Source organism: Macaca mulatta, chromosome 13, assembly GCF_049350105.2.
Source record: "Macaca mulatta isolate MMU2019108-1 chromosome 13, T2T-MMU8v2.0, whole genome shotgun sequence".
NCBI lineage: Eukaryota > Metazoa > Chordata > Mammalia > Primates > Cercopithecidae > Macaca > Macaca mulatta.
Window position 1 is genome coordinate 5,418,306 of NC_133418.1, and position 22,074 is coordinate 5,440,379.

Below are 22,074 nucleotides of genomic sequence, written 5' to 3' on the forward strand. Positions count from 1 at the left end.
GGAAACTACTTCTGGCCTTGGGACAAGGTCAGCAAAAATCTCAGCAGCGAGGAGGCCAGAAAAGTCCCCAGGGGCAGGCTGCAATGCCAGCCTAAGCCCTCAGGTTCCCTTTTTCTTTTTCTACATCAGGAAAAGCACTTTTCTCGCCCTGCCTGCAGAGCGGGCCACCCCCAGCTGCAGGCTGCCGGGACGGAAAAGGAGCCTCGCACGAGCGGCCGGGCGAGGCCGAGGAACAGGAACGGCGTGGCGAGGAGACCAGGTCCCGGAGAAGGAGAGCCGACCCCACGGGCAGAGAAAGGCGGGGAAGGGCGCGGAGGCGGAGCACTGGGCCTGTCCCCGCCCGCGGCTCTCGCGCTTCGGAGCTGTTCCACCTTAAGCGTCTGGACCCCCTTAAGGGCAGGGGCTGGAGCAGCGAGCCCCGGGGGCGGAGCCTCCAATGCAAATGAGGGGCGTGGGCAGGCGGGGCGTGGCGGCCGGGGCGCTGACCTGACGTCAGGCTCGCGGCCCGGGCAGTTGGCTCGGCGGCAGCGGAGCGGCCGGAGCGGCCGGAGCGGCGGTGCGAAGCGGGGCCGCGCGGCGTGGCGCGGGGAGCGGCGGCGGCGGCAGAGCCAGAGCAACATGGCGCCGGTGGGCGGGGGCGGGCGCCCGGGCGACGGGCCGGCCCGCGGGCGCCTCCTCCTGGCGGCGCCGGTGCTGCTGGTGCTGCTGTGGGCGCGGGGGGCCCGGGGCCAGGGCAGCCCCCAGCAGGGCGCGATCGTGGGCATGAGGCTGGCGAGCTGCAACAAGTCGTGTGGGACGAACCCGGATGGCATCATCTTCGTGTCCGAGGGCAGCACCGTGAACCTGAGGCTGTACGGCTACAGCCTGGGCAACATCTCCGGTAACCTGATCTCCTTCACCGAGGTGGACGATGCCGAGACCCTCCACAAGTCCACCAGCTGTCTCGAGCTCACCAAGGACCTGGTTGTCCAGCAGCTGGTCAACGTGAGCCGCGGGAACACGTCCGGCGTGCTGGTGGTGCTCACCAAGTTCCTCCGGAGGAGCGAGAACATGAAGCTGTATGCACTGTGCACCCGGGCCCAGCCCGACGGGCCCTGGCTGAAGTGGACGGACAAGGACTCACTGCTCTTCATGGTGGAGGAGCCTGGGAGGTTCCTGCCTCTCTGGCTGCACATCCTCCTCATTACGGTGCTGCTGGTGCTGTCGGGCATATTTTCTGGCCTCAACCTCGGGCTTATGGCCCTGGACCCCATGGAGCTGCGCATCGTGCAGAACTGTGGCACCGAGAAGGAGAGGCGCTATGCCCGCAAGATTGAGCCCATCCGGCGCAAGGGCAACTACCTTCTCTGTTCGTTGCTCCTGGGGAACGTGCTGGTCAACACCTCCCTCACCATCCTTCTAGACAACCTCATCGGGTCCGGCCTCATGGCGGTGGCCTCCTCCACCATTGGCATTGTCATCTTTGGGGAGATCCTACCTCAGGCCCTGTGCTCCCGACACGGGCTGGCTGTGGGTGCCAACACCATCATTCTCACCAAATTCTTTATGCTGCTCACCTTCCCCCTCAGTTTTCCCATCAGCAAGCTCCTGGACTTTTTTCTGGGCCAGGAGATTCGCACTGTTTACAACCGGGAGAAGCTGATGGAGATGTTGAAGGTGACGGAGCCGTATAATGACCTCGTGAAAGAGGAGCTCAATATGATCCAGGGTGCCCTGGAACTCCGCACCAAAACCGTAGAGGATATCATGACCCAGCTCCAGGACTGCTTCATGATCCGCAGCGATGCCATCCTGGACTTCAACACCATGTCAGAGATTATGGAAAGCGGCTATACCCGCATCCCGGTGTTTGAAGATGAGCAGTCCAATATCGTAGATATTCTCTACGTCAAAGACTTGGCCTTTGTGGACCCTGATGACTGCACCCCGCTCAAGACTATCACTCGCTTCTACAACCACCCAGTGCACTTTGTCTTCCATGACACCAAGTTGGATGCCATGCTGGAGGAGTTCAAGAAGGGTAAGGCCGCATGTAGTTCCCCTGGTTCAATTTCCTCGAGACGCCTCTTGTCCCCTGGCGTGTTTTGTGTCTACTGGCTTTAGTGTTCTGTTTGTGTGACTCTGTGTCCCTTTGCCCATCACTTCCTATGCCTCTGAGGTGAACGATTTTGGAGCAGGAGACCCATTCTCAAGTGTCTGCCGTCTGCCAGGTAGTATGCTGTGTGCTCCTGATGAATCAAAGCTGAATAAGACACACTCGCTCCCTTGGAGGGCTGGAGCAAGGCCTCAGGGAGCTGTTGAAGCAAGACAGAGTAAGATGCCTGAAAAGAGGCCAGGGTGATGGAGATTTAGAGTATGGGGTGGAGTCGAGAAGGGGCTGGGAAATTGGGGAATTCACAGGGGAAGGTGCTTTTGAGGAGAACCTTAAAAGGTGGAGAGGCTTGCTGCTTGAGGCAGAGGGAACCCCGCAAGCAGAGAACCCGAGTGGTGAAGCAAAGGTGTGCTGGTGGCCCAGCGGGTGGTCCTGTTTCTTGGGCGTAGTGGCTCTGATGCTCAGTTGTCAATGGCTGGAGTCGTTTGGGGCCTGGTGGTGGATGCTAAGTTTGCTCCCAGCGTGGAGCTGCAGGTTTTTGAGCAGGGGAGTGATGTTACTGGAGGTGCCAACCCACAGAAGCAGAACTGGGAGGTCTCTCATTGGCTTGCCGCTCAGAACAATGCCAAGTGGCGCTTTCGACTATTCAGCAGACGCAAGCAGATTAAGTTTTGGTAATTGTCCCGTCTTTCCCTGGCGCCAGCATCAGCTTCCCTCCAGTGGTCTGCCGGAAACCTTCAGCTGCCTTGCACTGCCTCGTGTTTTTTTCTCACCTGGGTTCTTGGCCATTTCGCAGGTAGTTAGAGAGACATTTGGAGGGTTTACTCATCAGCCTCAAAGCTCAAGGCACACACTCCTTTTCTTCCAGCAAAATTTTCCTCCCACCTCTGCCATTCAGAAACCCTCAAAGTGGCAGTAAACAAGCCAATTATGGAGTGGAACCCTCCTAGGCTGGCTGAAGGAAGTGAGGAGGCAGAAAGGGAAGCTCTTTTTTAAAGGAATGGGGGTGAGGGGCTCATCCCAAACTTGAGGACTTTGCTTTCTAAACACCCTCCCAGCCTTCATTCTCGTAGGAGAGCTCCTGCTGGCTGAGGCCGCTCAAGCCGACCTAGGGCTCGGAGGGACTTCGGAATCCTAGCAGGCAGTGAGCTGGCAGGTGTTTCTGTAACAGAGAGTGGAGGACAGCTTTGGAGTGGGATAGGCAGGAGTTGGCTTTGCCAGGTTTGGTCTGAAAAGATGCTGGGGTCAGGGCCAGGGTGGTGGGTTGGTACCCTCTTAAGTTCAACAGACTGAATCTCAGCATCGGAGCTGAGGACCACTTGAGTAAAGTAAGCTAGAGTCGGGGAGAGCCCTGGGGAAGGTGGCCTCCCTGCAGACACTGGAGAGACAGACCCCTGGTGGTGAAGGCAGAGGCTGCGGTGGGGCAGGGATTGGGGCGGCTTTGGCAGTGCAGAGCCAGGGATCAGTTTTTCCCAGGTACCCGAGCCTGGGACAGGAAAGCAGTGAGGATCTGTGCCCCAGCCCCACCCCAAGCCTTGGGACCTGAAGACTTCTCTTATTGCTTGGGAGGGAAACTGATTAGGACCCTCCAGGGCAACTTCCTCCTCACTGCCTCTGTGGTGTTTGGGACTGTGGCTTGTGACACACCCAATAGCACCTTCTCTCAATTCAGTTGGGAATCTGGATCCAGCCGGTATGGATTGGTCTGACCAGTCTCCCAGTCTTGATCAGCAGGACTGAGCTCTCTTGGGTGGGAGCCTCCTGGGTCTTGAGAGGGCTGTCTTTGGGCTCTGTCTTGTCAAGTGTCCTTTCATTAAGTTGGGAAAACAGAGCTAGCATCTCTTAGGCCAGAGCAGAGCTCTGCTGAGCCAAAGTCCCCAGGTCAGTTTACTCCAGGAAAGTCTTCTCCTTAACAGAGGCCAGTCGCCTGAGGCCAAGCCCTGCAGCAGTGCTGGTAATCCCAGGGAACTGCACACAGGCTGCCCAGGAGATGGTGATAGTCCCCGCTCTCCACCCCCCATCCCCAAATGAGCAGGCCCTGTGGCTTTATGCCATCACTTACTTCCCCATTCTCAGAGGTCTTGGAAAACCAGTTTTAACTCTTTGCTCACTGGGTTCCCTGCAGTGTGGCCTCTTCCAGACCTCTTCCAGACCTTCCCATCTGGTGTCCACCTTCTTAGTCTGCGATTGCTCAGGACACAGCACATACCTAGTGTCCATCTGCAATTTAAGAGTTTCTCGGCCGGGCGCGGTGGCTCAAGCCTGTAATCCCAGCACTTTGGGAGGCCGAGACGGGCGGATCACGAGGTCAGGAGATCGAGACCATCCTGGCTAACACAATGAAACCCCGTCTCTACTAAAAATACAAAAAAATTAGCCGGGCGAGGTGGCGGGCGCCTGTAGTCCCAGCTACTCGGGAGGCTGAGGCAGGAGAATGGCGTAAACCCAGGAGGCGGAGCTTGCAGTGAGCCGAGATAGCACCACTGCACTTCCAGCCTGGGCGACAGAGCAAGACTCTGTCTCAAAAAAAAAAAAAAGTTTCTTTAGGAGTCTGGTGTTGGTGGTGTTGGGAATGCTTTTTTTTTTTGGCTAAGAGAAACAAGTCAGCAAGGTTAGAACAGCTGGCATTGTTTTATTTGTTTGTTTGTTGTTTTTTGAGACGGAGTTTCGTTCTTGTTGCCCAGGCTGGAGTGTAATGGCACGATCTCGGCTCACTGCAACCTCCACCTCCCGGGTTCAAGTGATTCTTCTGCCTCAGCATCCTGAGTAGCTGGGATTACAGGCATGTGCCACCGCCCCCGGCTAATTTTATATTTTTAGTGGAGACGGGGTTTCTCCATGTTGGTCAGTCTGGTCTGAACTCCTGACCTCAGGTGATCCACCCGCCTCGGCTTCCCAAAGTACTGGGATTACAGGCGTGAGCCACTGCACCTGGCCTTTCAGCTGGCATTGTCAACAGCACCAGAGTCAGAGCTGGGGTGACTGTCTAGCCCAGCGTCTCTCTCTGAGGGTCTGTCCTGGACCCTCCTCCACCCCAGGTTGGGCGAGGGCCCTGAGCCTAGCTTTGCCAGAGTCCTTCTGCCCCACAAGTAATCCTGTTCTAGGGCCTTTGTATTCCTTCTTTCCCCTCTCCAGCATTATAAGCTCTTTGAGGGTAGAGGCCATGCCTTCTTAAGTGTTTTCACTACTCAGTGCTTGGTAAAGAGACGGGTCTCCAGTAAGTGTTGGACAAATGAATGAACAATGGATGACTCTCTGGCAAACCCTACTGACCTTTTTGCTGTTCTTTCTTTCTTTCTTTTTTTTTTGAGACGGAGTTTCGCTCTTATTGCCCAGGCTAGAGTGCAATGACACCATCGTGGCTCACTACAACCTCCTCCTCCGATTCTCCTGCCTCAGCCTCCCGAGTAGCTGGGATTACAGGCTTCCACCACCACGCCCAGCCATTTTTTTTTTTTTTTAAGACGGAGTCTCGCTCTGTCGCCCAGGCTGGGGTGCAGTGGCCGGATCTCAGCTCACTGCAAGCTCCGCCTCCCGGGTTTATGCCATTCTCCTGCCTCAGCCTCCCGAGTAGCTGGGACTACAGGCGCCCGCCACCTTGCCCGGCTAGTGTTTTGTATTTTTTAGTAGAGACGGGGTTTCACCGTGTTAGCCAGGATGGTCTCGATCTCCTGACCTCGTGATCTGCCCGTCTCGGCCTCCCAAAGTGCTGGAATTACAGGCTTGAGCCACCGCGCCCGGCCCCAGCCAATTTTTATATTTTTAGTAGAGATGGGGTTTCACCATGTTGGCCAGGCTGGTCATGAACTCCTGACCTCAGGTGATCCCCCCACCTCAGCCTCCCACAGTGTTAGGATTACAGGCGTGAGCCACTGCGCCTGGCCTTTTTTTGTTTTGTTTTGTTTTGTTTTGAGACAGAGTTTCACTCTGGCACGCTCTCTGCTCACTGCAACCTCCGCCTCCCAGGTTCAAGCTATTCTTGTGCCTCAGCCTCCGAGTAGCAGGGATTAGAGGTGCGTGCCACCGCATCTGGCTGATTTTTGTATTTTTAGTAGAGATGGGGTTTCACCATGTTAGCCAGGCTAGTCTTGAACTCCTGACCTCAAGTGATCTGCCCGCCTCGGCTTCCCAAAGTGCTGGGATTACAGGTGTGAGCCACTGCGCCTGGCCCTTTTTGCTGTTCTTGAACACACCAGGATGCTCCCACCCTGGGGCCTTTGCCCTGGTTGTTTCCTTGGGCTGGAATATTCTTCCCTGGAAGTCAGTATGGCTCACTGTCTTCCCAGGTCACCTCTCAGTGGGGCCTTCCTGCCACCTTGTTTAAAACCGCACCCACCATCCCACCCCAACTTCCTAATCTCCCCTGCCCTGTGCTGATTTCCCCTCTTCTCATAGCACACATCGTTCTCTAGCATCTGTGTAATTTGCTGATTTACTGTGTTGTCTACTGTCTGTCTCCTTCCACTGGCATATAAGTTTCAAAGGGCAGCTCTCTTTGTTTTGCTCGTCAATGTATCTCTAGCCCCTAGAAAGGCTCTTGGCACATAGTAAGGCCTCCGTCCATGGCACTGAGTGAGAAAGTGAGTGAATGAATACCTGTCTGGTTTGGCAGAGGATCCTTCCCATTTTAATAGTGTTAGAATTCTGAGGAGCTGATGAGGGCAAAGAAAAATGGGTGTCGTGCACTTACCAGGTTCAGAGTTCCATCCACACAGGACAGACGGGAGGAGCGCCTGGGATGACATGTCGGGGACTGAGAGGTAGAGTTTGGGGCCTTGAGTGTAATGCATGGTTCCCCTCCACGTGCCTCAGTTTCCCGACCAATAAGTGGTCTTTGACCACTGGGGGTTTACACAGCTTCCCTCGTTAGATGAGTCATGAATGTGCTCCTGCACACTTAGAGATGGGCCAGGGGCATCGGTGCAGAGGTGGTGGCTGAGCGTCCCTGGGAGTAAGGCAGGGGGTACAGCCTTGCAGTGCTTCTGTCTCCCGGCTCCCGGCAGTTAGTGCCAGATATCCGTGGAACCCCATGCTGCGTGCAAGACCTGATGCTAGGTGCTGCAGGACCACAGGAGTAAGATCAAGAGTTGGTGAGACAAGCCCTCAGGCCTGAGTCTCCTGTGATTTGAACCTTGGCCCTTCCGCTTAAACCTTGCCTAGAACTGTTTGCAGTACTGGGTGTTGTGGATGGGTTTGTCCAGCTTGGAATCTCAGAACAAAGGCACCTCCAGCTCCTCCTGCCCTCAGTTTGTGTTTTGCCTTCACCACTCTCCCAGACCCTGAAGCAAAGTAATGAAGGAAGAGGGCAGAGCTCCGTGTCCGTCCCCACACCCCCCACCCCCGCTTGCAGCCCACCTTCCAGCTTCTAGCTGTGACCCACCCTCTGGGACACTCCTTCCCTCCCAGGTACTTAGCTCATCTTTAAACACTTATCTTTCCCCACCCACCTTATAACCACCTAGACCCTGTACAGACCTGGGTGTAACTCCAGCCAGCCTGGTCACTGACCTGTGCGTTGGCCTTGGACCTGTTACTGCTCCTCTCAGCAAGTTAGTGTAGTATAAGTTGGTGAGAAAAAGCTAGAAATATTCTCATTAAAAACTCCTCCCGGCTGTGGCTCACGCCTGTAATCCTAGCACTTTGGGAGCTCTTTGGGTGGGTCACTTGAGGCCAGGAGTTCGAGACCAGCCTGGCCAACATGGCAAAACCCCATCTTTACTAAAAAAAAAAAAAAAAAAAGCAAAAATTAGCCGGATATGATGGCACATGCCTATAATCCCAGCTACTGGGGTGACTGAGGCAGGAGAATCGCTTGAACCCGGGAGGCAGAGGTTGCAGTGAGCTGATACTGTACCACTGCACTCCAACCTGAGCGACAGAGCAAGACTCTGTCTCAAAAACAAAACAAAACAAAAAACCCATATTTTCATCTAGGCTGTGTCAGATTTTCCCACCGACTTTTTATTTTATTTTTTTTTTTTTTGAGACGGAGTCTTGCTCTGTCGCCTGGGCTGGAGTGCAGTGGCCGGATCTCAGCTCACTGCAAGCTCCGCCTCCCGGGTTTACGCCATTCTCCTGCCTCAGCCTCCCGTGTAGCTGGGACTACAGGCGCCTGCCACCTCGCCTGGCTAGTTTTTTGTATTTTTTTTTTTTTAGTAGAGACGGGGTTTCACTGTATTAGTCAGGATGGTCTTGATCTCCTGACCTCGTGATCTGCCCGTCTCGGCCTCTCAAAGTGCTGGGATTACAGGCTTGAGCCACCGCGCCTGGCCCCCACCGACTTTATTTTATTCCTGGAACAACTTTATAAAGTGAAGAAAAAACACTGCATGATTTTTGCATTCACTTTTGGTTCCTGTCATCTGACACAACTTAGGTAGCTTATCCTCCCCACCCTGCGCTCCCATCCGCACCTGCTTGTTCTTTCGTTTGTTCAACCAACAGTGACCGTTTTGAAGCCTGTGGGTCAGACACCGTGTTGGCTGTGGGGAATCAGAGATGAATAAAACTGCCCCATTCACAGAACTCACAGTCTCCCGAGGAGAGAGACACATGAACAACACCTGGCTACGCAGAGTTCACAGATCGGGGCTGAGGGGCTGACGGAGGGCAGGCCTGCGAAAGCGAGATGCTTCTGAAGTGAGAGTAACTAGACTCATTGGTCCTTATGGAGACCTGGGAGTCAGGACCAGGAAGTAGCTGTGAAAGTCTGAAGTTTCTAGCTTGGGACTCAGGTTGATGATGTCATTTAACTGCAGTCGGGAGAGGAGGATGAAGAGACAGTTTGGTGAGGGCAGAGGGAGGTGAGTGGTGGTAATGAGAATGGTGGGACCCGTCACTGAGCTCCTTCTCCGTGCCCAGCATTGTTTACACTAGGGCTTCTCACACTGGACTGCCTGGACATTTTGTTAAAATGCAGACTTGAACTCAGTGGGGCTGGGTGTGGCCTGAGAGTCTGCATTTCTGACAGGTTCTCAGATGATGCCCATGCTGCTGGCCCTGGCCCGCACCAGTGTGCAGTAACATCTAGGCAGGCTTGCAGGGGAAAATGCTCACGTGGGGCTGGGGAGCAAGGCCAGGACAACACTAAAAGGTTTAAGAGTCAGCCAAGAGCAGGCAGAACGGGAGAGAGAGCTGCCGGGCACAGTGGCTGACGCCTGTAATAACAGCACTTTGGGTGGCTGAGGCGGGTGGATCACCTGAGGTCAGGACTTTGAGACCAGCCTGACCAGCATGGCGAAACCCCGTCTCTACTAAAAATACAAAAATTAGGCGGGCGTGGTGATGGTCGCCTGTTATCCCAACTGCTAGGGAGGCTGAGGCAGAAGAATAGCTTGAATCAGGAGGCGGAGGTTGCAGTGAGCCAAGATCGCGCCACTGTACTCCAGCCTGGGTGACAGAGTGAGACACTGTCTCAAAAAAAAAAAAAAAAAAAAAAAAGAATGTGAGAGAGAGAGAGAGGAAAGGACAGTGCAGGGGATGTCAGTGTGTAAAAGCTGGGCTGGGGTAACTCCTTGATGGGGACGAAGAGAACCAAGAGGGCACGGTATTCGGGAGCCTCCTTGGAAGGTCCAATGGGGTGAGGACCACGCACAGACTGTGGGATGGGACCTTAGGCTGTGGGGTGCCCAGCGAGAGCAGCCTCAGACAAGTGGTGCCCGAAGGCAGCTGTGCACAGGCTGTCCGTCAGCCCTGCCTGGTAATAGCCTCAACATGGTGCTTTGATCTCGAGAAGCTGCCCGGGGGCAGGTGTATCTGAGAGTGACACGAGCTGGTTGATACTCTGGGTGCAGGCAGAGGTCCCAGCGGGGACAGCTGACAGAACTGTGCCCAGGCTCCTTCTCACTTTCCCTTTAGTGCAGTGCTGTGGGAAGGGAACATGGGCATGTGCAGGGGCCCGGTGTGTGCCAGCCGGCGGGCAGCTGCACCTCCTTCCTGGCTGGCCCCGCGCAGCCTATGGGCTGATTCCCAAAGAGGAGCCAGAACTGAGGGGAGACTCACGTGTCTTCACTTGACAGTTTTCTTCCCAGAGGTCTGGTTTGCGCAACGGAAGGCACTGCCGTGCATCGAGGCCGTAATAGGTTCGTAGGTTATTCTGGTGTTTGCTTTTCAAACATCTCGTATTTTTAACTAGGAAATCCCGCTCCAGTGTTTTTCTGCTCACCTCTGGTCAGGACGGGAAGCACCGAGCAGATGTTTAACGTTGAAAATGGGTGAATACGTAGGAGCGCAACATCAGGGGACGGCCCTGCAGGATCAGCAGGGGGCGCTTAGGAAGGGGAGGCCTGTCTTGTAAGTAAAAGTCTGGGAAGACATTTCAGCGGAATCTGCTAGGGTGGGTAGACACGGCGTTTTCCGCTCTGGTACGTGTTGCCCTGGGAGAGCCTGGACAAGACCCGAGGGCTGAGGGGTGAGTCTCGCCGTCCTCCGCAGCAGCTGTGGGGGTGTGGCTCGGGCCTCCCGGGCTGCTTCCCATCCCTTTCTAGAGGGACTTGGGGGTGCGGATCCCTGGGTGCCATCTCTCTGCCCCCTTCCCACATGAACCTGGTTGACTGAACAGCAAGGACATCTTCGAGGGGAAGGAAGCCTGGCCCCTCTGAAGGAGTCGCTACTACAGGCCTCCAGTCTCCTTGAGGGCAGGGGCCAGCATGGTTGTCCCGCACTGAGCGCTGGCTCCTGAAAGGCCGCACAGTCATGGAGAGTGTGTATGGAACTGGGCCAGGCCTTCATCGCTGCCTTGGTGACTGATTTTCGCAGAGCCTCCTGGTTCCTTCTCCCCAGCCTGTGGGGGATGGACAGGCTGTCTCAAAGCCTTCCTGTGGTCTTAGGGATTCTTGGAACTCAGCAGAACTGACTCTGAGATGGGTGAAGGTGCTAGAATTTCCAGAAGTACCCGGCTGGCCGTCGGCTGAGGGGGTGGGAAGCAGCTGGCCAGTCGCTGCCATTTGCTCCAGCCCCTGTGTCTGCTGCCACACCCGCCCTGCACCTCTCTTACCCCTCTCCTTTCACCAGGACGTCCTGTTGTGAGAGGGTCGGAGGCTCCATAAAGGACCCCTGGCTTATGTCATAGGCTAGAGCCTGGACTCCTTCCTTCTGTGCCTATTCCACTGTTAAAGGATTTTCTGTCTTTCTTTTTTATTAGTGTTTATTATTTGTCCGTAGCCATAAAAGAGATGCATCTCATTGCTGGAACTTGTCTCTATTCAAAACAAAACAAAACAAAACAACAAAACAAAAACCTTATAACAAACAGCATGGCTCGGTGCAGTGGTTCACACCTCTAAATCCCAGTACTTTGGGAGGCTGAGGCGGGTGGATCACCTGAGGTCAGGAGTTCGAGACCAGCCTGGCCAACATGGTGAAACCCTGTCTCTACTAAAAAAATACAAAAAAATTTAGCCGGTCGTGGTGGTGCACGCCTGTAATCCCCAGCTACTTGGGAGGCTGAGGCAGGAGAATTGCTTGAACCTGGGAGGTGGAGGTTGCGGTGAGCCACGATCGTGCCACTGCACTCCAGCCTGGGCAACAGAACCACACTCCATCTCAAAAAAAAAAAAAAAAAAACAAATCCTTTGTCTGCATGCTTTTTGGAACACAGTTTAGATGGGTTCTTCAGATTTCCCGCTGATAAGACATGAAATCCATTTTATCCCCATCATCCTTTGGGAGTCTCTCAGAGCATCTGCACCAGGACAAGGGCTGGGCAGTGCTGTGCGCCTCTGCGGGAGGGTGAGCCCAGAGGCTGGATGTGCAGCTGCTGGTTTGTTTTGCTGGGGGTTAAACTTGGTGTTGCTGGAGCATTCCCCAGAGGTTACGGTCAGAGTTGCTTCCATGCTGCAGGGCTGATTTACTGTGAAGGGGTAGGGTTGTTGCAGGACTGGTTTCCCAGGCTCTCTGAAACGCCTGGTCTCTGGCCAGGAGGCAGCCTGGAGCCTCAGTGTGAGGAGGATCCCTCCCCCACCCCAGGTAGGGCCACTCCCACCTATGTGCGCACCCACACTAATACCCCCACATAGGCACAGGCAGGCACTCACACATGCACGTGCACACACACACACTCATACCCCCACATAGGCACAGGCAGGCTCGCTGTCACCCATGCACACACATACACTCATACCCCCCACAAAGGCACAGGCAGACACTCACACACACATGCGCGCACACACACACACCCTTCACATAGGCACAGGCGGGCTCACTCCCACTCATGCACACACACACACTCGTACCCCCCACACAGGCACAGGCAGGCACTCACACACACACGCGCACACACACACACTCCCACCTCCCAGATGCACAGGCAGGGCCACTCTCACACGTTCACACCCACCTGCTAACCCCCATGTGCACACGCAGGCTCTCAAACGCCCACGTTTATGCACACATGCACTGTCACCAGGAGTCTTGCCTTAAACTGAAGCCTCTCTCTCATGAAACTTTCCTAAGAGTTAGAAGTCAGTTTCAAAAATTAGTAAATGCTTGTACAGTGTAATTTATTTCATGAAACGCCCAAAATAGTGACTTTCTCTTCAGCTGCTAGTGATCTGGTCATCCACGTTGATGACTGTGTCCCCTTTAGACCTTGTTGTGAGGACTCAGTGAGGTAAGGTGTGCAAAGTGCTTAGCCCTGTGCCCAGTACTGTGTAATAATGTGGTAAATGTTAGTTATTTTTAAAATTATTATTGCTATTATCCAAAAGGTGCCCCAGTTGGCATTGATGCCAACCTGTGGCCACAGCGGTTCTCATACACTGTCTCTGTTGGCAGGCTGCCCTGCTGTTCAGGGTGGTGCCTTTTTTGGAATTATAAATACACTGGCCGGGCGCGGTGGCTCAAGCCTGTAATCCCAGCACTTTGGGAGGCCGAGACGGGTGGATCACGAGGTCAGGAGATCGAGACCATCCTGGCTAACACGGTGAAACCCCGTCTCTACTAAAAAATACAAAAAACTAGCCGGGCGAGGTGGCGGGCGCCTGTAGTCCCAGCTACTCGGGAGGCTGAGGCAGGAGAATGGCGGGAACCCGGGAGGCAGAGCTTGCAGTGAGCTGAGATCCGGCCACAGCACTCCAGCCTGGGCGACAGAGCGAGACTCCGTCTCAAAAAAAAAAAAAAAAAAAAAAAAAAAAAAATAAATAAATAAATACACTGATACACCTTCTATGTACCCACAAAAATTTAAAATTAAATGAAATGGCCAGGCACAGTGGCTCACGTCTGTAATCCCAGCACTTTGGGAGGTCAAGGCGGACAGACCAGGAGTTTGAAATCAGCCTGGCCAACGTGGTGAAACCCCGTCTCTACTAAAAGTACAAAAATTAGCCGGATATGGTGGCGTGTACGTGTACCTGTAGTCCCAGCTACTCAGGAGGCTGGGGCTGGAGAATCCCTTGAACCCAGGAGGTGGAGGTTGCAGTGAGCCAAGATCACACCACTGCACTCTGGCCTGGGTGATAGAAGACTCCATCTAAAAAAAAAAAAAAATTAAAAGTAAATATAGAAAGCTTATTAAAAATAAATAAATAATGACACTGAGCTCAAAAGAACCCTCTATATAATTATATGCTAATTCAGATGCCATCTTATCTGGACCCCAGTGTATGTAGTCAGGGTAACAGAAGGCAGAGCTCAATGGAAAAAAATGAAAGTGAAAGAGGAAATTCTCCTCATTTACTTAGTTTCCCCCACTTCCAAAGTGGGGAAAGTTAAGCCCGCCATCCTGACCGCCAGCGCATCCGTGTTCCGACTGCAGGAGCATCATGTGAGGGCTGCCCTGTGGGAGGGGCAGGGGAAGGAAGGAGCACAGCCCTGTTTGCCAGTCACGCGTTTTCATTTCAGCTTCACTGGTCCTCTGCTGCCTCCCAGGTGTCTCAGGGAGGGAGGGAAGAGGCCACCAGCTGAGTCTCTGTTCCCTTGGAGCCCCATCTTGCCTCTGCCACAGAGATCTGTGGTCACTTGGAGGCCAGGAGTTTGAGGTTACACGAGCTATGATTGCATCATTGCACTTCAGCCTGGGTGGCAGAATGAGACCCTGTGTTTAAAAGTTTTAAAAAAATTAAAAAGTTAAAAAAAAAAAAAGAACAGGAAATGCATGTGCCTGTAGTAGTGGTTAACGTTTATGGAATAATTATTTAATCCTCCAAGTGCTGTAGATGGGAAACTGAGGCTCAGAGAGGCCAACAGCCTTTCCCAGTCACATGACAGCTGAGTGACAGCCTCAGGCTATGCGGCCCTAGAAGCCATGCTGTAAAGCACTATGCAGTGTCTCCTTTCAGTGAGATTGCAGCTGGTAAGACAGAGAGCAGGCCGGGTGCGGTGGCTCACGCCTGTAATCCCAGCACTTTGAGAGGCCAGGGCGGGTGGATCACCTGAGGTCAGGAGTTCGAGACCAGCCTGACCAACATGGCAAAACCTCATCTCTACTAAAAATACAAAAATAGGCCGGGCGCGGTGGCTCAAGCCTGTAATCCCAGCACTTTGGGAGGCCGAGGCGGGCGGATCACAAGGTCAGGAGATCGAGACCACAGTGAAACCCCGTCTCTACTAAAAATACAAAAAATTAGCCGGGCGCGGTGGCGGGCGCCTGTAGTCCCAGCTACTCAGGAGGCTGAGGCAGGAGAATGGCGGGAACCCGGGAGGCGGAGCTTGCAGTGAGCCGAGATTGCGCCACTGCACTCCAGCCTGGGCAACAGCGTGAGACTCCGTCTCAAAAAAAAAAAAAAAAAAAAAAAAAAAAAAAAAAAAAAAATACAAAAATTAGCTGGGTGTGATGTGTGCCGGTCCTCCCAGCTACTTGAGAGGCTGAGGCAGGAGATTCGTTTGAACCCAGGAGGTGGAGGTTGCAGTGAGCAGAGATCGTGCCACTGCACTCCAGCCTGGGAGACAGAGTAAGACTCCATCTCAAAAAAAAAAAAAAAAAAAAAAAGGCCAGAAGATTGAGAGTTTCCAGTAAGTTCAGGCTAAAAAATGCTAAAAAATGTACTGTCAGTTTTCAGTTTTTTTTTTTAGGTAAACTTTGTTGATGCATAATATAGAGAAAAGTGCATAAATCATAAGTGTACAACCTGTGTACAAACACCCCTGCCGCTGAGCTTGAGTAATAAAACATTACCCACACCCTGAAAGCCCACCCCTGACCCCATGCACCCTCCCAGTCCCTGCCCTGCTCCCTCAGTCATCCTGGGTCAATTATTATTAGTATTATTTTTTTGAGATGGAGTCTCGCTCTGTTGCCCAGGCTGGAGTGCAGTGGCGCCATCTTGGCTCACTGCAAGCTCCGCTTCCCGGGTTCACGCCATTCTCCTGCCTCAGCCTCCCAAGTAGCTGGGACTACAGGCGCCCGCCACCACACCCAGCTAATTTTTTGTATTTTTAGTAGAGATGCGGTTTCACCATGTTAGCCAGGATGGTCTCGATCTCCTGACCTCGTGATCCGCCTGCCTCGGTCTCCCAAAGTGCTGGGATTACAGGCGTGAGCCACCGCGCCCGGCCGGGTCAATTTTTTTCTGTTTCTAAACTTTTGTAAGTGAATCATATCATATGTACACTTTTGTGTCTGGCTTCTGCTGAATGTTAAGAGTCTGAGCTTCATCCACGTTGTGTGTAGCTGTCATTCATTCCTTTTTGTTGCTGTCATAATATTCCCTTATATAATCAATAATATTGTTGATGGACATTGCATTGTTTCCAGCTTGGGACTATTACAAATGACGCTGCTAAGAACACTCTTGTGCGTGTATCTTGCTGAACATATGAAGGCATTTCTGTTGGGAATCTGCCCGGGAATGGAATCTCTAAGGCACAGGGACAGTAGAGATGAGAGTTTTCCAAAGTGCTTGTATCAGTGTTCACTCCCATCCCCACCAACTCTGGTCTTGTCAAGTATGTGTATATGTGTTTAATGTTTGCCATTCAGGTGTGTGCATGGTTGTGTCTCGTTGTGTTTTGTTTTTGTTTTGAGGCAGGGTCTCTTCCTGTCATCCAGGCCAGAGTACAGTAGCATGATCACAGCTCACTGCAGGCCCAACCTCCCAGGCTCAAGCAGTCCTCCCACCTCAGCCTCCCAAGTTGCTGGGACCACAGGTGTGGGCCACCGCGCCTGGCTAATTTTTAAATTTGTGTAGAGATGTGGTCTTGCCTTGTTGTCCAGGCTGGTCTCGAACTCCTGGCCTCAAGCGATCCTCCCTCCTCAGCCTCCTAAAGTGCTGGGATTACGGGCTGGAGCCACTGTGCCATTGTAGTTTTCTTTTCTTTTATTTTATTTTTTTGAGATGGAGTTTCGCTCTGTCGCCTAGGCTGGAGTGCAGCGGCGTGATCTCAGCTCACCACTACCTCCGCCTCCCAGATTCAAGTGATTCCTCCGCCTCAGCCTCCCGAGTGGCTGGGACCACAGGCCACGTGCCACCACGCCCAGCTAATTTTTTGTATTTTAGTAGAGATGGGGTTTCACCGTGTTGGTCAGGATGGTCTCGATCTCCTGACCTCGTGATCCACCTGCCTCGGCCTCCCAAAGTGCTGGGATTACAGGCTTGAGCCACCGTGCCCGGCCGCCATTGTGTTTTTTAAAAATTTACTTTTATTGATACCTAATAGCTATTTTCACAGTACGTGTGATAATTTGATAGATTCATGTAATCAAATCAGGGTAATGGGAATATTCATCACCTTGAGTTATCTGTTCTTTATTCTTGGAGCATTTGAATTATTCTCTCCTAGTCATTTTGAAATGTAAAATTGAGGCCGGGCGCAGTGGCTCACGCCTGTAATCCCAGCACTTTGGGAGGCCGAGGCGGGTGGATCACAAGGTCAGGAGATCGAGACCACGGTGAAACCCCGTCTCTACTAAAAATACAAAAAATTAGCCGGGCGCGGTTGTGGGCGCCTGTAGTCCCAGCTACTCGGGAGGCTGAGGCAGGAGAATGGCGTGAACCCGGGAGGCGGAGCTTGCAGTAAGCCGAGATCGCGCCACTGCACTCCAGCCTGGGCTGGGCGACAGAGCGAGACTCCGTCTCAAAAAAAAAAAAAAAAAGAAATGTAAAATTGACTAGTGTTAACCATCGTCACCTGCTGATCTGTGGGGCATCAGGTCTAATTTCTTCTAAGTGTATGTTTGTACCCATTAATCAACCTCTTTTCATCCCCCTCATTGTGGTTTGGAGATGGAGTCTCGCTCTGTCGCCCAGGCTGGTGTGCAGTGGTGCATCTCGGCTCACTGCAAGCTCCGCCTCATGGGTTCGAGCAATTCTCCTGCCTTAGCCTCCTGAGTAGCTGGGATTACAGGCATGAGCCACCACACCAGGCTAATTTTTTTGTATTTTTAGTAGAGATGGGGTTTAACCATGTTGGCTAGGCTGGCCTTGAACTCCCGACCTTGTGATCCTCTCGCGTTGGCCTCCCAAAGTGCTGGGATTACAGGCGTGAGCCACTGAGCCCAGCTTCATTGTGGTTTTAATTTAGATTTCCCTAGTGAATTATGATATTGAGCACATTTTTGTATGCTCATTGTCCATTTGACTCTTCTTTTCGTTGGTGTCTGCTATTTTCTTTTTTTCTTTTTTTTTGAGACGGAGTCTCACTCTTGTTGCCCAGGCTGGAGTGTAATGGCACAGTCTCGGCTCACTGCAACCCCCGCCTCCTGGGTTCAAGCAATTCTCCTGCCTCAGCCTCCTGAGTAGCTGGGACTACAGGAGCGCGCCGCCACACTCAGATAAGTTTTGTGTATTTAGTATAAACAGAGTTTCACCATGTTGGCCAGGATGGTCTCAATCTCTTAACCTTGTGATCCACCCGCCGTGGCCTCCCAAAGTGCTGGGATTACAGGCGTGAGCCACTGCGCCCGGCCTGTTGCCTGTTTTCTAAGAGGTTGTTTGCCTTGCCTTTTTATTTCTTTTTTGAGATACAGTCTCTCTGTCACAGGCTGGAGTGCGGTGATGCCGTCATGGCTCACTATAGCCTCAACTTCCCAGGTTCAAGCAATATATTCCACTTTACAACCTCCTGAGTAGCTGGGACCACAGGTGTGTGCCACCACACCCAGCTACTTTGTGTATTTTTTTTTTTTTTTGAGACAGAGTCTAGCTTTGTTGCTCAGTCTGGAGTGCAGTGGCACGATCTTGGTTCATGGCAACCTCTACCTCCTGGGTTCAAGTGATTCTCTTGCCTTAGCCTCCTGAGTAGCTGGGATTACAAGTGCGTGCCACCACACTCAGCTAATTTTTTATATTTTTGGTAGAGATGGGGTTTCACCGTGTTGGCCAGGCTGGTCTTGAACTCCTGACCTCAGGTGATTCACCTGCCTTGGCCTCCCAAAGTGCTGGGATTACAGGTATGAGGCCCCGCACCCGGCCGAGACTGGGTGATTTATAAACAGTTTATTTGTTTGGCTCACAGTTTCGGGGATTGGGAAGACCCAGATGAGGTTTTGCATCTGGTGAGGCATCGTGCTGTGGCACGCACGGTGCTGGCAAGAGAAGGGAAAGTGAGTGCACGCCAGGGGGCAGACTCCTGTGCCATCTTCTAGAAACTGTATCATTTATTTTTCGCATGTAGATCTGTAATCCTTATGGAACTTATTTTTGTTGTTGATGTGAGTTAGAGGTTAATATTCTTTTTTTTTTTTTTTTTGAGACAGAGTCTAGCTCTGTCACTCAGGCTGGAGTGCAGTGGCGTGATCACGCCTCACTGCAAGCTTCACCTCCCAGGTTCACGCCATTCTCCTATCTCAGCCTCCCAAGTAGCTGGGACTACAGGCACCCGCCACCATGCCCGGCTAATTTTTTACATTTTTTCAGTACAGATGGGGTTTCACTGTGTTAGCCAGGATGGTCTCAATCTCCTGACCTTGTGATCTGCCTGCCTCGGCCTCCCAAAGTGCTGGGATTACAGGCGTGAGCCACCGCGCCCGGCCGATATTCTTTCTTTAAAATCTGTATGGATTTAAAATCTTGAACTCAGGAGTTTGAGACCAGCCTGCACAACGTGGTGAAACCCTGTCTCTACCAAAAATACAAAAATTAGCTAGGTGTGGTGACCTGCACCTTTGATCCCAGCTACTTGGAGGCTAGGGTGGGACAGTCGTTTGAGCCTGGGAGGCAGATGTTGCAGTGAGCTAAGATTGTGCCATTGCCCTCCAGCCTGGGCGATAGAGCAAGACCTCATCTCAAAAAAAAAAAAAAAAAAAAAAGGGTCCATATGATACCCAGGACTTTGTATTGAAAAGATCCTTTTCTCACTGGACTGAGGTGACATGCAGGTCTCTCTGGACTCTTTGATTTAATTGATCTGTTTCTTTTTCTTTGCTCCAGTAACTATATTGGCATAATTGCAGTAATTTTATAGTAAGTTTTGATATCTGGTGATGTTAAGCCCTGTGGTCTTCAAGATTGTCTTAGCTTTTCTTAGCTTTTTACCTGGGAATTTTATGGAATCACACTGAATCTACAGATCAACTCAAAGCCTTGACATTTTTTTTTTTTTTAGACGGAGTCTCGCTCTGTCGCCAGGCTGGAGTGCAGTGGTGTGATCTCGGCTCACTGCAACCTCTGCCTCCTGGGTTCAAGCGATTCTCCTGCCTCAGCCTCCTGAGTAGCTGGGACTACAGGCATGTGCCACCATACCCAGCTAATTTTTGTATTTTAGTAGAGACGAGGTTTCACCATGTTGGCCAGGCTGATCTCAAACTCTTTTTTTTTTTTTTTTTTTTTTTGCGACGGAGTCTCTCTCTGTCGCCCAGGCTGGAGTGCAGTGGCGCAATCTCGGCTCACTGCAAGTCCCGCCTCCCGGGTTCACGCCATTCTCCTGCCTCAGCCTCCCGAGTAGCTGGGACTACAGGCACCCGCCACCATGCCCAGCTAATTTTTTGTGTTTTTTAGTAGAGATGGGGTTTCACTGTGTTAGCCAGGATGGTCTCGCTCTCCTGACCTCATGATCCACCCGCCTCGGCCTCCCGAAGTGCTGGGATTACAGGCGTGAGCCACCGCGCCCGGCCAAGAGACAGGGTCTTGTTCTGTTGCCCAGGCTAGAGCACAGTGGCGCAATCATAGCTCACTGCAGCCTCAAACTCCTGGGCTTAAGTGATCCTCTGCCTTGGCCTCCCAAAATGCTGAGATCACAGGCTTGAGCCACCATTCCCGGCCCTGCTTACAGTTTTATTTTGAAGGATACACATAGGACAAGGCTTGGTCGGTCCTAGAAGAGCTTCACGCCCTCTGCCTGTGGTATCAGGGCACTCTCTCTAGATATGTTGATGTATTCACCAACCAGGAAGCTCCGTGATCTTTGGGGTCCAGAGTTTTTATCCAGACCTCATTACATACTCATGTTTGGTTAAGTCATTCACCACAGGATTGAACCCAATCTCTAGACCCGTCCGTCCCCTGGAGGTGGGACAATTCAAAGCCCAGACTGGGTAATCACCTGCTTGGTCTTCACCATGTTGCCGGGGCTATTCTGGAAGTCCTGGGAAGGCTTTCAAAGTTGGTCATTTTATATGATTTTGCTAGGGTTTTTTGTAGATTCCCTTTATCAGATCAAGGAAGTTCCCTTCTCCCCTTAGTTTGCTAAGAATTTTTATGATGAATAGGTGTTTAATTTTGTCAAATGCTCTTTTTGTATCTGTTGAGATTATTGAATAACCTATTTTCTTTATTCTGAAATACACTGATTGATTTTTTTTTTTTTTTTTTTTTTTGAGACGGAGTTTTGCTCTGTCGCCCAGGCTGGAGTGCAGTGGCCGGATCTCAGCTCACTGCAAGCTCCGCCTCCTGGGTTCACGCCATTGTCCTGCCTCAGCCTCCCGAGTAGCTGGGACTACAGGCGCCCGCCACCTCGCCCGGCTAATTTTTTGTATTTTTTAGTAGAGATGGGGTTTCACCGTGTTAGCCAGCATGGTCTCGATCTCCTGACCTCGTGATCCGCCCATCTCGGCCTCCCAAAGTGCTGGGATTACAGGCTTGAGCCACCGCGCCCGGCCCACTGATTGATTTTTGAATGTGAATCCCAAATTTATTGCGTAACTGGAGTAGAACTAACTTAGTGATATTATTCTATTTACACATCGCTGTATTTGATTTGCCAATATCTTTATTTAGAATTTTGGCATCGGCCAGGCGTGGTGGCTCACGCCTGTAATCCCAGCACCTTGGGAGGCTCAGACGAGTGGATTGCTTGAGCCCAGAAGACCCTGTCTTTACTAAAAATAAAAAAATGAGCTGGGTGTGGTGGCATGAGCCAGTAGTCCCAGCTACTTGGGAGGCTGAGGTGGGAGGACCGTTTGATAAGTCCTTATCTTTTATTTTATTTTTTATTTTATTTTATTTTATTTTTTTTTGAGACGGAGTCTCACGCTGTTGCCCAGGCTGGAGTGCAGTGGCGCGATCTCGGCTCACTGCAAGCTCCGCCTCCCGGGTTCCCACCATTCTCCTGCCTCAGCCTCCTGAGTAGCTGGGACTACAGGCGCCCGCCACCGCGCCCAGCTAATTTTTTGTATTTTTAGTAGAGACGAGGTTTCACTGTGGTCTCGATCTCCTGACCTTGTGATCCGCCCGCCTCGGCCTCCCAAAGTGCTGGGATTACAGGCTTGAGCCACCGCGCCTGGCCAAGTCCTTATCTTTTAGAGATACATATTGAAATATTAAATATTTGCAGGTAAAATGTGTACATGTTTACAGATAAAATCTGGGTTTTGCTTCAAATCAGTGAGTAGAGCAAGTGGGAGTAGAGAGGAAGCAGGACTGGCCATGAGGAGCTGTTAATTGTCAGGTGAAGGTGTAATTAGATTATTATCTCTACTTTTGTATATACTTGATATTTTCCATCGTAAGAACTTAAAAATCTAGAGACTATTAGCTAAATGGAAAATCAGAGGCCTGAAGACCTGTCTCCAGGGTGAGGGACCAGTCTTAGAGTCCCCATCATCAGTTTGTCAATAGCTTCACCCGCTATGGGCTTGTGTTAAAGGAAGAAGGCGCCGGGCGCGGTGG

The 22,074-nt window shown here is 52.0% G+C and overlaps 1 protein-coding gene across 4 annotated transcripts in view; it reads left to right on the forward strand.

Annotated features, from left to right (window-relative positions):
- The first annotated feature begins 511 nt into the window (after positions 1 to 511).
- Positions 512 to 22,074, forward strand: part of CNNM4 (cyclin and CBS domain divalent metal cation transport mediator 4) — a 58,527-nt gene continuing 36,964 nt past the window's right edge. For all 4 annotated transcript variants that reach the window (NM_001356559.2, XM_028831572.2, XM_028831573.2 and 1 more), the window contains 1 exon segment: positions 512 to 2,020. In NM_001356559.2, the coding sequence (NP_001343488.1) occupies positions 619 to 2,020 (1,402 nt within the window). In that variant the 5' untranslated portion in view covers positions 512 to 618.